At 49.1% G+C, this 13,857-nt stretch overlaps 1 protein-coding gene across 3 annotated transcripts; it reads left to right on the top strand.

Moving 5' to 3' along the window:
- Positions 1 to 5,271: 5,271 nt before the first annotated feature.
- Positions 5,272 to 10,116, top strand: LOC118660798 (UL16-binding protein 3-like). Of its 3 annotated transcripts, XM_036318445.1 has the most exons (5): positions 5,272 to 5,536; positions 7,195 to 7,449; positions 7,677 to 7,949; positions 8,570 to 8,680; positions 9,903 to 10,116. In XM_036318445.1, the coding sequence occupies exons 1-5, from the start codon at positions 5,437 to 5,439 to the stop codon at positions 9,941 to 9,943; spliced, it is 780 nt and encodes a 259-aa protein (XP_036174338.1). In that variant the 5' UTR covers positions 5,272 to 5,436; the 3' UTR covers positions 9,944 to 10,116. The 3 variants fall into 3 exon arrangements, with proteins under 3 accessions (XP_036174338.1, XP_036174337.1, XP_036174336.1); XM_036318444.1 differs by having other exon boundaries at positions 8,570 to 10,116; XM_036318443.1 differs by lacking the exon at positions 9,903 to 10,116 and having other exon boundaries at positions 8,173 to 8,702.
- Positions 10,117 to 13,857: the final 3,741 nt, after the last annotated feature.

Raw genomic sequence — 13,857 nt, 5'->3', positions numbered from 1 at the left:
AAACCTGGGACCCTTGAGTCCGCAAGCAAACGCTCTATCCACTGAGCCAAACCGGTCAGGGCAAGCATGAGTTATTAACAGTGAATTTTTTTGCATTTCTTATGGATCTAGAGGAGTCGCATATAGTATATGATATATTGTGACATATTGACGTATTTCAGTTCTCTGTTATATGTTTTAAAACTTTGTATTTTTTCATATCACTTCATATTATTATTTTAAACAATTTCTTAGTGATTTCTTCCTCAGTACTTCAACTGTCTTTTCGTTCCTTTATTTTTCTCTTTCATGGATGCCATGTTCTTTGGAAGCTTGTTTAGAGCAAGTTAATGGCCTCTTAGGCTTCCTCCACGTGAATAGAAGTTCACTTTTTGAATAATAAGAATTATATGTCACAGGGGGCATCAGGATTTTGGAGATGCTTGGGTGGGGCATGGCCACAGAAGGTTGGGAACCACTGCTCTAGTGTATTGATGTGAAATCTACTTTGGTGGTTATGATGGGGTGATAAGGGGCCTGGTTTTTAGGAAATGCACTTTAGAGAATGTGGCAGTGATGGGATATTTGCAGCTTACTGCCCAGCAGCTCAGGAATAGACTTTTTGTTACTGCATCTGCAATGTTTTTGTAAGATTTTTCTTATCTCAAAATTTTTGGAACAGGTTTTAAAAGTGAGACTTTAGGAAAAACTTAATTTTCAGAATATGATCTATGAAGGGAGGAACCTCAGTAAATGCAATAGCGATGGGGAAAGAAGTTGTTGCCCTTGCCTGTGCCTCAGATCCTTCTCTTTGTATAAAGCCAGGTCCTCCTCCTTCATTTCCTACTGACCCTTTCTTGCTCCAACCTTCCTCAGCCTCTCCCTCCTCCACTCCACAGCATGGTCAGCCAGGCCTGGAGTGGGAGGTGCTCACACTCACTGTATGCACCTGACCCTCCCTGTGAGCCAGGAGCGCCCAAGTAGCCAAACCAGAGAGAAGGGGTTGCAGCTCTTCTGAGATAGATCAACCCTGTAAGCAGTGTGTGTGTGTGTGTGTGTGTGTGTGTGTGTGTGTGTGTGTGTGTTCCTGATACATTTTGTTTCTGGGACTCATGGTTGCCATTGGTATTTCCCACACACCCACCCTATCCCATGGCTCTGCCTGCCATCTTCTGTTCTCCATTTTCTTGTGGTACAGTTGCCTTGGCCTACCCACTGGTCCTCACCATCTTGCCTCCAAGCTTCTGTTCTGGCTCCTTCTTCTGGCTGGTATTCCCTGTCCCATCACCAAGAGCTGGTTCTGTTTCTAAGGTGAACATAAATATCTCCTGCCTTTAAGTCTTCCTGACCCTCCTCAGGCTAAATTGTCTCATCGCGTGAGTACTGACACCCAAGTAAAGAGTAAGACTACTGCACTTGGTGAGGGATGTTTGTATACCGTGTGCTCCACACCTCACGTGGTCACTGGAGTAGATTGTGTCCTTTTATCACTTTGATCCTACAAGGTGTAATACATTCTATTGCCCAATCCAATGTGCTTAATTGAATTACCCCGGGAGCAGGAGATTAGGGAGGGTTCTTCTGAAGTTGGGGATGGTTTGCCATAGATGGTTATGTTATAGTGAGACCCACACATGAGGAGACCCTCACTCAGCTCCTGTTCTTCAAGGTAATGCAATTGATCAGAGAATGACTGAGCATCAACATGTATTGCTCCCTGTTTTACAAAAGGGACACATTGCATTTCCAGTGACCACATGAAGTATGGAGCACAAAATATAAAGGGTCCACCTGCAGGTGTGATATTGTGACTATGGAGAGCAGACTGTGGAGGCAATACCATGGTTCACCCCGCCACATTAAGGGGCACAGTATTATGTATTTCTCTCTGGACCTTGACCAGCACTGCTAGACAGCGGATGACGAGTACTGAGTAGGGGCGATGGGGGATTGAGAAAATGAAAGAGACAGATGCAGAAACAGTAGGGAAATCTGGGACTGGGTGGGAGAGCTGTCCTTTGATGGAGAGACAGTGACCCAGAGCCGGTGCAGCGTGTTTATTTATACAGTGTGATTCCAGGAAGTGCTACTAGAGTTTAAAACAAAGGAAATTATGAGAAATCATGGTTAAAGATCAAGCTATAATTTTTCATTCTTGTGGCTTCTTTGTAATCGTCACTCCTGGCTAAGTCCGGATAATTGCGTCCATTCCTTGAGTCTGGCTGAACTTAGATAATGAAACCCACCTGAGCTAAGGGTCAGGCTGATAACGTACCTGCCTCTGGCATGGTGTGTTTTCAGGATGTGGCTCTGCCAACGCCACTGGATTCAGCTGACAATAATGTAAGAAATGTGCTTTCCCAGGCGCTCTCTACAGCAGACTACTGGGGCCACCAGCTCAGCTGCTAATGCTTTGGCCACCACAGCCCCTGGACCAACCTGGAAGGTGCTGTGCAATGGGCAGGATGGGAAGGGAGAGTCCACAAGCCAGGGAAGGTGCCTGGCCAACCTGGGTTCCACAGCAGCAGGGAGGGAGTGGTCTGGTGTGAAGGGGTCATTTCTCTTCCCTAGGCTCAGTGGCAAGAAGGTGGGTTGGGAGTTGGTGGGGGGTGAGGGGCTGGTGTTGTGAGTTTTCAGCACAGGGGGTGGGTGAGGAAGGCCCTGAGGTGGGGTGGGGCCAGCCCTCCAGCAAGGGAAGGTGCCTGGCTGGCCTGTTTTCCACAACAACAGAGTGGGTGTGGTATGGTGGCAGGGGTTCATTTCTAATCTCTTCTAGACTGGATGGAGAGAAGGTGGATAGGGAGTTGGCAGGGGCGAGGGACTGGTTTTGTGGGTTTTCAGCACAGTGGGGGCAGGGAGGGAGGAGGGGGGTGAAGGGCACCTGCCTGGCAGAGCTCCTGACCTGGAGTAGTAGGGCTCATCACAACCTTCAGGATATGAGTTGCCTGGGGACCTTGGTTCTGGGAGTCTGACTCAGGCACCAGAAATGTTGCAACAGCAGGACCTAAGCTCACACCTATGGTTTCACCAAGAAATCCCATCTACAGAAAGGTGGGGGCCCTGGTGCTGTGGAACCCAGGCTGGCCAAGCACCTACCCTGGCTGGCTGGCTAGCCCTGCCACGCCTATGGGAAGCTGTGGCCTCAGCACACTGTGCCTAGAGAGTGCTGGATGTAGGTAATAAAATCAGAGACAAAACACAGGATAAATACTTGGGAGGCTAAAAGCAGCCTCCCTAGAAAGAGGCTGGGTCTTTTGCCAGTTTTGAGAACTGAGCCACTTCTGAGACCTGTAACCCATTACTAGAAGGAGAGGCCTGGTTCCAATGAGGAGGGACCCTTCAAGCTGACAGCAAGTGCCATGTGGCCATTGACTTGGCTAAATGTACACCGGGAAACAGAAACCACCCAGACATTCACATTGGATCCAGTGTGTCAGTTGACAGCATTTCCAGACACCAGAAGCATCATCATTGGTCCTGTTATGAAAGTGGTGCATGGGGGTGGGGCCCAGGTAATGAATAGACATCTGTCCCAGGCTCTGCTCACAGTGGTGTGTTCTCTTTCCTCCAAATTGATTGTTTAAACAGTGTCTTTTCCTCAATGAAATAACAGAGAAGAGTACTAACCTTAAACCCTCTGTAAGGATGCGGTGGTGTGATCCCTTTCGTAGCTCTATTATGTTTCCAGCCTGGTCAGAAGACGTTCTATAGATGGCATATATCACGTATGTCAGGCTTTGTAGATCAGAAGTCGGTTGCAACTACTCAGCTCTGCTGTTGTAGCATGAAAGCAGTGATAGACAATACTTGGTTGGGTGAATGTGGCTGGATCTCATTCTTGGTCCATAAAACCAAGCAAGCCTATGATCTGAGAGGTATTTGTAGTAGGACAAGGTGCTAAGGGGAGTTCATGGCCTTCCTACTGGAGGATCACAGCAGAGACCCCTAATGTTCTGAAGCAAGGCTATGTCTCTTGCCACAAGGAGACCCCCACTATTCAAAGAGGCTCCTGGTAAAGTACTGGGACCTGGGAGAGATGAGGCCTCTGGCTATGGGGCATCAGAGTTGTCCATGGTGAGTGTCATTAGGTCAGCTAGGCCCACTGGTCATAGAATAGAAGTGAGCAGGGCCACAGAGAACATGTCAGATATAAAGAGAGATGTCCCTGATCCCCACACCAGAAATGTTGCACCAGCACTACCCTCAGGTTGCACCGGTACTTCCTGCAGGGTCTCACAGGACTGACTGGAGCAGTTGCCTATTGCTGCATGATGCACATTCTCTCACACTGACTCTACCCAGAAGCTACAAGCTGGACAGTGATCAGCTCTGGCTCTTTAACACACTGAGGACAAATTGGACGGGACACCCATATCTGTGACACGCTACGTACTCTAAATGTTGGGTCCACAAAGAAGTTCAGTGGCCATATCTGGTCCCCCATTTCTTTGCATGTGGTCTCTGGCTGCTATGGCACCATGACGGTGGAGGTGTGTGGTATATACAGAGACAGGCCCTAAGTGGCCTGGGAAGATGGTAACATTCACCATCTGTCAGTTTATAGAGACCATCAGCAGACGTGAGCCCAAATCCATGACCATCACATGCTGTGCCTCCTCACTAGGGGGATAATATGGGTTTGGAACCCCAAAGAATTGGGCGGTAAAACGGGTTGAGCTGGGGAGAAGAGCAGGAACCATGAGGGCAGGTGTCTGAAATGAGTGCCTGGGGTTGCAGGTTCTGTGATCCCTGGAAGAGTTCGCTTTGAAGTTCTGGGTGAAGAGAACTGGTTCTGATGGAGGGTTTGCTGTGTGTGGCCAAGTGTGGGAGAGGGAAGGGGCAAGGGTTGTGTGGGTGCCTGTGGGTGGAGACCCTGCTGAACACTCCTGTCCTGATAACACCTCTTGTTCCTGCCTCCCCAGGTGTGCGCTGCTGGAGGGAAGGAGGGGTCCTGGGTGGACAAGTGTGTTGGGAGAGTGTGGGGTGTGGGTGGTTTTGTGGGTGTCATCAGGGCAGGCTCGGTATTCAGGAGACATCTCTCTTCCCCTCTCCTGGGCTGCAGTTCAGAGAGGCTCTGTGGGGAGGAGTTGCCAGAGCAGCTGCGCGCCCTAAGGCTGGGAGGCAGGGGGAGTGGAGAGGAAGGAATGAGGGGGAGGAGCTGTAACCAGGCTGCACAGCTCTGATTGGCGGGGGAGGAAAAGTGGTGTCGGCAGCCAGCAGGAGGCGGGAAGGACAAAATCCAGACGTGAGGCTGGGATTCCACCTGCGCTCATTCCCCTGCTGCACTTCTTAGCCTCCGGTCCTCCGCTCCTGGTCAGGAAAGCGACAGCCCGGACAAGGGCGGGGAGGAACGGTCTTGGCCTGGGACACTTTCTCCCGGTCCTCTGCGCCCCAGCTGCCCGCCCGGAGCCGTCCTCCTGTCCGCCTGGAGGGGAGCGCACTGGGCGGCTGTTCGCCATGGAGCGGACCCCGGGCTCCGAGTTCTGCCTCGTCGTCCTGCTGCTCGCGGTGCTGCCTGACTGTGCGCGGGGGACGCCCTGCGCCTGGGGGCGCGGAGGTGAGTTCCTATGGGGTCTCAGCGGAGGGCACGGGGAGGGCGGGGAGGGGGCAGCAGAGGCTTTAAACTCACTGGCAGAGCCCGTGGCAGGTCCAGAACCTTCCTCCTCCGTCCCCTCCACGGGCTCAGTACCCCTCGGCGTCCGGGCAGCTGGGTGCCTCCCGGGCAGAAGGGACAGGAAGCGGCGGCAGGAGAGAAAGTGATGCGGGGCCACTGGCCCGGGAGCGAAGGAGGAAAGGACGCTGCGGTGCCCGTCCGTTCTCCCTCCCGCCCAAGTCGTGCTTCTGGGGAACTGGGACCCCTGTCCCGGGACCCGTTCGCTTCTCAGACTCGAAACCCACAGACAGGAACGCCCTGTTCTCACGGCACGTTCACCCAGCCCTGCATCACCCAACTCTCTCCACCTCTGAACTTTCTGGGCGCTCTGCCAGCAGATCCAGGAGTTGTTGCAAATGTCACAGCGCGGATGTTGTAACTGGCCACTTCTCTGCAGACCCAACTCTGCAGGTTCTACCTCTCCCCACTCTGCACCAGCCAGCCTGTCCCACTTCTGTTCCCTCAGGAGCCCCTGCTCCCCTCCCCAGGTTTATTGCCCAATTGCTTGGCTTCCCCAAAACCAGTGCTTCCAATACCTTTTTATCCATGACATGAGCCTAATCACTCCTCAGCCAAGTGGCACTTTGCCTGTTGCCTGAGGACACACCAGCCATAGCCTCAGCTCCTGGAGCAGGAGGGACAGCAGCGCATTTTCCCAAAGTATGACCCTGGGTGCTCCTAACATAGAGCACCTATACCTGTGATTTATTACGTTGACATGGCCCATCCCCATTACTACTGGAAACCATTTTGGGGAGCACAAACTCCATCTACATTCCTGACCTTCAGCTAAAGTGAGTAGTGAGCTTTTGGAGAATTCTGGTGTTCTTCTCATCCATGCTTTCCTCTTTCCCTTGATAAACAAGAGTTTAGCTTTAGGCTTTCCCAGGAAGCAGGTTGATTGGACACGCTTCTGCCTTTTCATATTGTCTCCCCCTGGCATATTGACTTCTCTGAGCCATCTGGTCCCATTCCTCTCCTATGTGCCTCAGAAGTTCTGCCTTTTCTGTTCCACGCATTGTAGCCATGCCTTCTCCCAAGCTTGCAAGATCTATCCAAGCAGCAAGTTAGCACTACCTCCCTGGGCCATGCAGAATCCCATGACCCATAATTGTAAAGTCTCCCTTCTCCAAACTGGGAATGAATCCAGATTCCTCCACCTGACACCCAACTTCCTCAGCAGTAGCCCCTACATGCTCTCCATGTCACTGGAGGGTACTGGGCTAGTTTCTGACAATCCTCGGGCATCTAGAACTATCCTCCTAGCCACCTGGAATGTCCCTGCATTGGTTATGTTTTTATGATCAGAATTATCTTGGTAAACGCAGGGAGGATGTATCTGGAGATGTGGGGTTTCCTGGCAAGCAGATGCCTCCTGGTCCTCCTCAAGCAAGGGAGGGGTACCAACCTTCCCCTGGTGAAGGGAGGCACTGGGCAGGGTCAGGCCTGCTCTGCCAGCCCAGCCGTCCTGGAGATGGCCTTCCTGTCACAGAGATGGGGGAGTGGGTGTTTTGGGTCTTTTTCTTCCAACCCCAATCCTCAGCAGCATTTTTCCTTCACAGATTCTCACTCTCTTCGCTATGATTTCAACATTTCTTCTCATAAACAACCATGGTGCATGGTCCAAGGACAGATGGATGGAGAGAAGTACCTCTTATATGACTGTGGCAGCAATAAGGTCATATCTATGAATCTCCTGAGAGAGGAGGTAAAGGCCATGGATTCCTGTAAAGTAATGCTCAGTACCCTGACTGACATGGGAAATGAATTAAAACCATTACTGCCTGACATTAAACAGGAGAAAGACGCAGATGGAGGTAAGTTTGAAAAACTGAGGGCAGAAGTGAGCAGATTGTGGGGCCAGCTATGTGGATTGTATTCATTTAAAAAGAAAACTGGATGCTGGGCCTTTCTATGTAGCCCAGCAGAAAGGGCAGGGAGAGCAGGGTAGGGTTAGAAGTGTTCAGAACAGGTGGACACCAGTTGGGTGAAGCATTTGTCAAGACCAGAGGCTGATGTCTTTCCCATGGGGACTGTGGGGCAGCTCCTCTCCCCCTGCAGGTCAGGATGACGTGCCTGTGCAAAACCGATGGAAGCACCAGTGGATCCTTGGAGTTTTCCTTGGATGGAGAGAGGTTCCTTACCTTTGACTCTGAGACAGAGGAGTATAGAGTGGATAATTCTATAGGTGAACGGCTGAAAAAGAAGTGGGAGAATGATAAGGAATTGAAGAAATTCTTCAAAATGACCTTAAAGGGAGATTGCAAGGAATTGCTTCAATGCTTGGTGCACTGGAAGAAAGCGGTGGAGGCAACAGGTAACAGGGGAGACAGGGATGGTGTAGCTCTCTTGAGATAAGCTAGACCTACCCTGTGTGAATGTGTGTGTGTGTGTGTGGGGGGGGTGTATGTGTGTCTCAGTGTGTAAGCGTGTGTGGGTGTGAGTGTGTTTGAAAGGTGACTAATCTGCGGTGAGTTCTTGGGAGAGTCATGGCCATGGGTGTGTTCTACCATCTCTCCTTTCCCTTCTCATCTCCTCAGGAATCTGTTTTCAGACTTGTTCTTTACTGTTTCCTCTTCTTGGCATCGCTTTTCTTCTTCATCTCACCTGGCCTATTTCTGGAAATCCTTCAATATCACCTCAAAACAGCTCCTGGGAAGACTTCCCTACCACCTTCCTTGTGAGTGTCCTCTTCTGTCACAGCAGGAGTGACTGGGTGTATTATAACCCTTGCTTCCCTCATGAGCTTTATGGAACCAAGGGGGCAGTGCCCATCTTCTATCATTGATTTGTCACCCCAGGATCTGTCACTCTTGCTGTCACACATAGAGGGTAGATACCGTCTGCATAACAGGATTACCTGGTGCTGCAGGGGCTGAGGAGCCATCTTCTCAGAATTGGGTTCTGCACAGATGTCACTCTTGTGTTCCATTGCAGCTGTCAACCACTGCCACAGCCACAGTCCCATCCAAGGCCACAACCAACATGCCCATCGCCTGGTGGATCTGCCCTGTGATCCTCACCTGCGCAACCATAGTGGCATCCTAGGTAGGTCCTTGCAATTACAGTTACTGAGGGCAGGATTGAGTGGGAAGTGAGGGGCAGATGGCCTGCAGTGAGGACATGGAGAGGTGAATTCCCAGCCCGACCACTGCAACCTCAATGACACTTCTCCTCCTGGAAATTAGCCCAAGAGACCTACACGTATTATCACTTCACAGCCATAACTTGGACAAGCTCAGCCCTGAGTTGGGCATCTCCTCACTGTTAATGCCAGTGGGAAGGGGAAGGGCCCAGACCAAGCTTAAGGCCTGTGGATGCTGAAGGGGTTTAGAGAACTCAGTTCTGAATCAGATCCTCTGTTTGGAAAGGGTGTTTGGACCCAGTGTGGTGGTGTGGAGACAGCAGGCACACAGGGCATGGGCAGTGCTCACATTCAGGTGAGAGCCTCATGCTGGCTGCATGTGATGTGTCCAGGGGGAGGGGGATTACCCAGGGGGCTGAAAGGAGAGGGGCCAGGGTCTAATGTCAGGAAAAGGGCGGAATGCCTTGCAGACCCAACTCAAAATGCTGGAGTTCACCTCCGCCTTCCCAGAAAGTGGCTTCAAAAGAGCCAGAAAGGAGGGAGGCAAACAGTAAGGATGTTGTAGGGAGACAAGAGTAAGGTTAGAAGGGGCCAGTTCTCAGTGAACCCTTGGGATTGCTGGCTGAGCCCTGGTGCAGTCACCTGGCAGCCAGCCTCCTCCACACTCCAGATCCTGAGCCTCTGAATGCCTCCTGCCTTGAACTGGGGCTGACCATGAATGGGTGGGGAAGGGCGGGGACTTTCATACTGAGAGTTCCCTGTGCTGCTAGGTAAGAGGCTGGGAGAAAAAGGAAAAGAAAGGTGTTTGACTGCAACCTTCCCCAAGCTGTCAGGTGTTAGGATGCTCCCTTCTGAACATCAGAGCTCCCACCAGGTCCTTAGACCCTCCCACCCCCCAGAAGGTCCGACTTGAGTGAAAGAGAGAAGGCTAATGAGCCATTCATTACTCACTTTAGTCCTGAGCCCAGAACATCTGTAGCAGGGCTGAGGTGACGCTGTGATGTGCAAAGGGTGGGCAGAGCTTGGTGGGCTGCTGGTCCCAGGGCAGAGGTCGCGGATTCAGGGAAAAATGTGACTCTAGTGGGGCCAGGGCTGACAATGGGGAGATGCTGGGGTGCTGTAGCCCTAGGAGAACTGGCTCAGGATTTCCTCAGCAATGGGACCAACACTCGCCCTTTTCTTCAGGCTGTCGATGCGAACAAGGAGGCCCTGGAGGTGTGGACTAGCTCACACCTGGTGGTGTGACTCTGGCTTTTCCTTGGCTGCCTCTGGATGACCTGCTGTAATTTTTTTAAAGAATTCATTTAGTCCTGACCGGCTTGGCTCAGTGCCTAGAGCAGTGATGGCGAACCTTTTGAGCTCGGCGTGTCAGCATTTTGAAAACCCTAGGTTAACTCTGGTGCTGTGTCACATATAGAAATTTTTTGATATTTGCAACCATAGTAAAACAAAGATTTATATTTTTGATATTTTATATATTTAAATGCCATTTAACAAAGAGAAATCAACCAAATAAATGAATTCGCATGTCACTCTGACACGCGGGTCATATGTTCGCCATCACTGACCTAAAGCATTTGCCTGCAGACTGAAAGGTCCCAGGTTCGATTCTGGTCAAGGGCATGTACCTTGGTTGTGGGCACATCCCCAGTAGGAGGTGTGCAGGAGGCAGCTGATCGATGTTTCTCTCTCATTGATGTTTCTAACTCTCTATCTCTCTCCCTTCCTCTCTGTAAAAAATCAATAAAATATATTTAATAAATAAATAAATAAATAAATAATTAAATAAAAGAATAATTTATTAAAAAATTCATGTATCTTTTAAAAATCTTTATTGTTGCAAGCATTACATATGCTATTCATTTTATTTTATTTTTTTTGTTTATTGGCCTGGCAGGTTAATAAATTATATAGGGTTTAATTCTATGACACATCATCTGTGCACTGTATTGTGTGTTCACCACCCCAAGTCAAGTCTCCTTCCTTCACCATTTATCTCCTTCACCCTCGTCTACCTCCCAGGCCCCTTTACCTCTGATAATCACCATATTGTTGTCTGTCTATGAGTTTGTGGGGTTTGCTTATTCCTGGACTATTTTCACTCAGCTCCTCTCCCCTCTAACAGCTGTCAGTCTGTTCTCTGTATCTGTGAGTCTGTTTCTATTTTTTGTTGTTGTTAGCTTATTTTATTCTTTCTATTCTACATATAAGTGAGATCATATAGTATTTGTCTTTCTCTGACTGGCTTATTTCACTTAACATAATATTATCCAGGTCCATCCATGCTGTCACAAAAGGTAAGGTTTCCTACCTTTTTTACAGCTGAGTAGTATTCCATTGTTTAAATGTACCAGAGCTGTTTTATCCACTCATCTATTGTTGGGCATTTGGGTCTCTTTCCAATCTGGGCTGTTGTAAATAATGCCGCAATGAACACAGGGGTGAATACATTCTTTCCAATCAGTGTTTTGGGTTTCTTTGGATATATTCCCAGAAGTGGAAATGCTGGATCATATGGCAGTTCTATTTTTAATTGTTTGAGATATGGAGATTTGTTTCATAACCCAGTAGAGAATTCAGAGCATCTCACTGTTCCTCCATGTTATGAGGTAAATATTACCAGTGATTCTGCTAGAACGTCTTGTGGAAACAGAGAATGTAAGCGTCACTATTCAGTTAGCAGGCATCTTGTTTTGGTCTCAAACATTACCCTGATGCTCTGGATGAAAACAAATGTTCTGGGACTTAACCGATGAGAATCTTATGATTTTTCTAATTCCCCCACCCAACACGGTGACTTTCCTGTGATCCTTCCTCCCTGACTCACCTCCTCCAGTGAGAAGTATACCTTCATGGCAGAAACATCTGTACTTCTCAAAGTTGTTCAATCCCCTTACAACAAAGGATCAGTATCCGGAATATATAAAGAGCTCTTCCAAATATAAGTTACAACCTGTCAGATTCCTCCAAGTGCAGGATAAAGGATGTGAAGAGTTTATAGAGGTAAAATGCACTTTGAAATGATTGAAAATCTCACAAATAATCAATATAATACAAATGAAAAGTATAAGAGATACCCTTACACATCCATGAAATTGTCAAATATTTTAAAATATATTAACCCTAATCACTGGACAGGAAATAAAACAACAGGAATTCTGTGCTGTGCATGGTTGTTATGTCTATGAATTGAATCAACCCTGTGAAATATAATCTATACTAATAAAAGGGTAATATGCTAATTAGACTGGACATCTTCTCGACGTCCTTCCGGATAAAGCCATGGTGGTGGGGGCTGAGGCAGAGGCAATTAGGGGTGAGCAGGCCAACAGGGGAGAGCAGTTAGGGCGATCAGGCTGGCAGGCAGGTGAGCAGTTAGGAGCCAGTGGGCCTGGATTGTGAGAGGGATTTCCGGCTGCCAGTTTAGGCCCGGTCTTCCCAGGGTCCCGGATCGGAGAGGGTGCAGGCCAGTCTGAGGGGACCCCACCTGTGCATGAATTTTGTGCACCAGGCCTCTAGTCTCTCTATATTAATCTATGTATAAAAACCCTAGTATGCAAATAGACTGAACAGTAGAACAACCAAACAACCGGTTGCTATGATGTGCGTTGACCACCCGGGGGCTCACATAGAACATGGTGGGCGTCCGCTGCAGTGGGACAGTAGAGCAGGTGAGCGAGTGCGCCAGACCAAGGCGTGGCACCGGTCGCTGTCATTGAGGTGAGCCTCTGGTGGTTAACTGAAAATTCTTTGCTCCCGCACATTGCAGTTCTGCTAGGCACTCACACCTGCTGCTGGCGCTGGCCCGGCTGCACCTGTTGCTGGTGCTGGAGCCACCTCTTGCAACTGCAGTCAGCGCCAGGCGCTGGCCCTGATCACTTGGCACCATCAGTGGGTGCGAGTGGTGGCTGCTGGCCCTCATCAACCCTCAGGGCTTCTAAACCTCCCCCTGCTCCTGAGGAGTGATCTGGGCAGCAGCCTTCACTCACATCTGCTGCTGGCACGGGCCCCAATTGCTCAGTGCTGTCAGCAGCTGTCAGTGTGGGCTGATGGTAGGGGACCAGGGGGCTGTGGTGGGAGGTGCTGGGAGGGGACATGGAGGATGGGCCAAGACCCGCCCCTGTGCCCACTGCAGCCTCACGGTCCACAGTTCCTTTCAAGGTGCACGAATTCGTGCACTGGGCCCCTAGTGTAATAATATCTAGTACAGTGGACTATATGTTCTTCCTACAACTTGGCAATCTGAGTGTTAGTTCCAGTCTTAAAAACTTGGACCAGAAAGTATGTGGATACTATATGGTTTTTTTTAAATCATAGTATTGTTTTTCATAGCAAAAAAATTAGCAACAGGTTAAATATCCAGAAAAGGAAAATCTATTGACAATGTTGGCAAAATAGTTTAATTTCTCTCTACCTGACAGACAAAACAATCTAAACCGCTGTGAAAAAATGAAACAACCAAATTGCTGGATGAAAACATTCTAAATCGTTCAAATATATTAACGATGACTTCTGGTTGTCCCACAAGGATAGTGGCCATCCGAATACAAATCTCTCCACATATTTAAAAAAGTATACAAACAATAGAAGAGGCAAATAAAAGACTAGTAAACCACAACTTGAGCATAACAAGGAGATGGGAAATATTTAAATCTGTTCGACCCTTTCCTGGATGTCACTGGTGAGTAGAGAACATTCTTGGTCAAACTTGATGGGAACTAAGGATACGATGGTACTAATGTACTGATGTGGAGTCTACTTTGATGATTGTATTGGAGTGATATAAGAGTGCCCCAATTTTTAGGAAATACTAGAGAATGCAGCAGTGATGGGATTTTGCAGCTCACTCCCTGATAGTTTAGGAGAGTTGTACTGAAGTTTGGGGCTCACCTCCCTGGACATGTGTGGCCCAACATCCCTGACTCCAATGGTGCAATGCCTCTTCCACTGCTCATTGCTCTGAATACTGGGATATCCCCAGTGGTGAAACCCCAGTCACATCTTTGTGGGTCCTGAGTTCTGGGTAGGTCTTAGTCTATTGTGAGGACTGGGGGAGCCCCTGAACCCCACCTTGTCTTCATCTACTGAGCCCTGTCTTCACTCACATGAGAGAAATAGACAAAACCTCCTATTCCACACA

Source organism: Myotis myotis, unplaced genomic scaffold (genome assembly GCF_014108235.1).
Source record: "Myotis myotis isolate mMyoMyo1 unplaced genomic scaffold, mMyoMyo1.p scaffold_m19_p_7, whole genome shotgun sequence".
Taxonomy (NCBI): Eukaryota; Metazoa; Chordata; class Mammalia; order Chiroptera; family Vespertilionidae; genus Myotis; species Myotis myotis.
The sequence above is the reverse complement of the archived record's forward strand: the minus strand, read 5'-3'. Positions and strand labels throughout refer to the sequence as shown.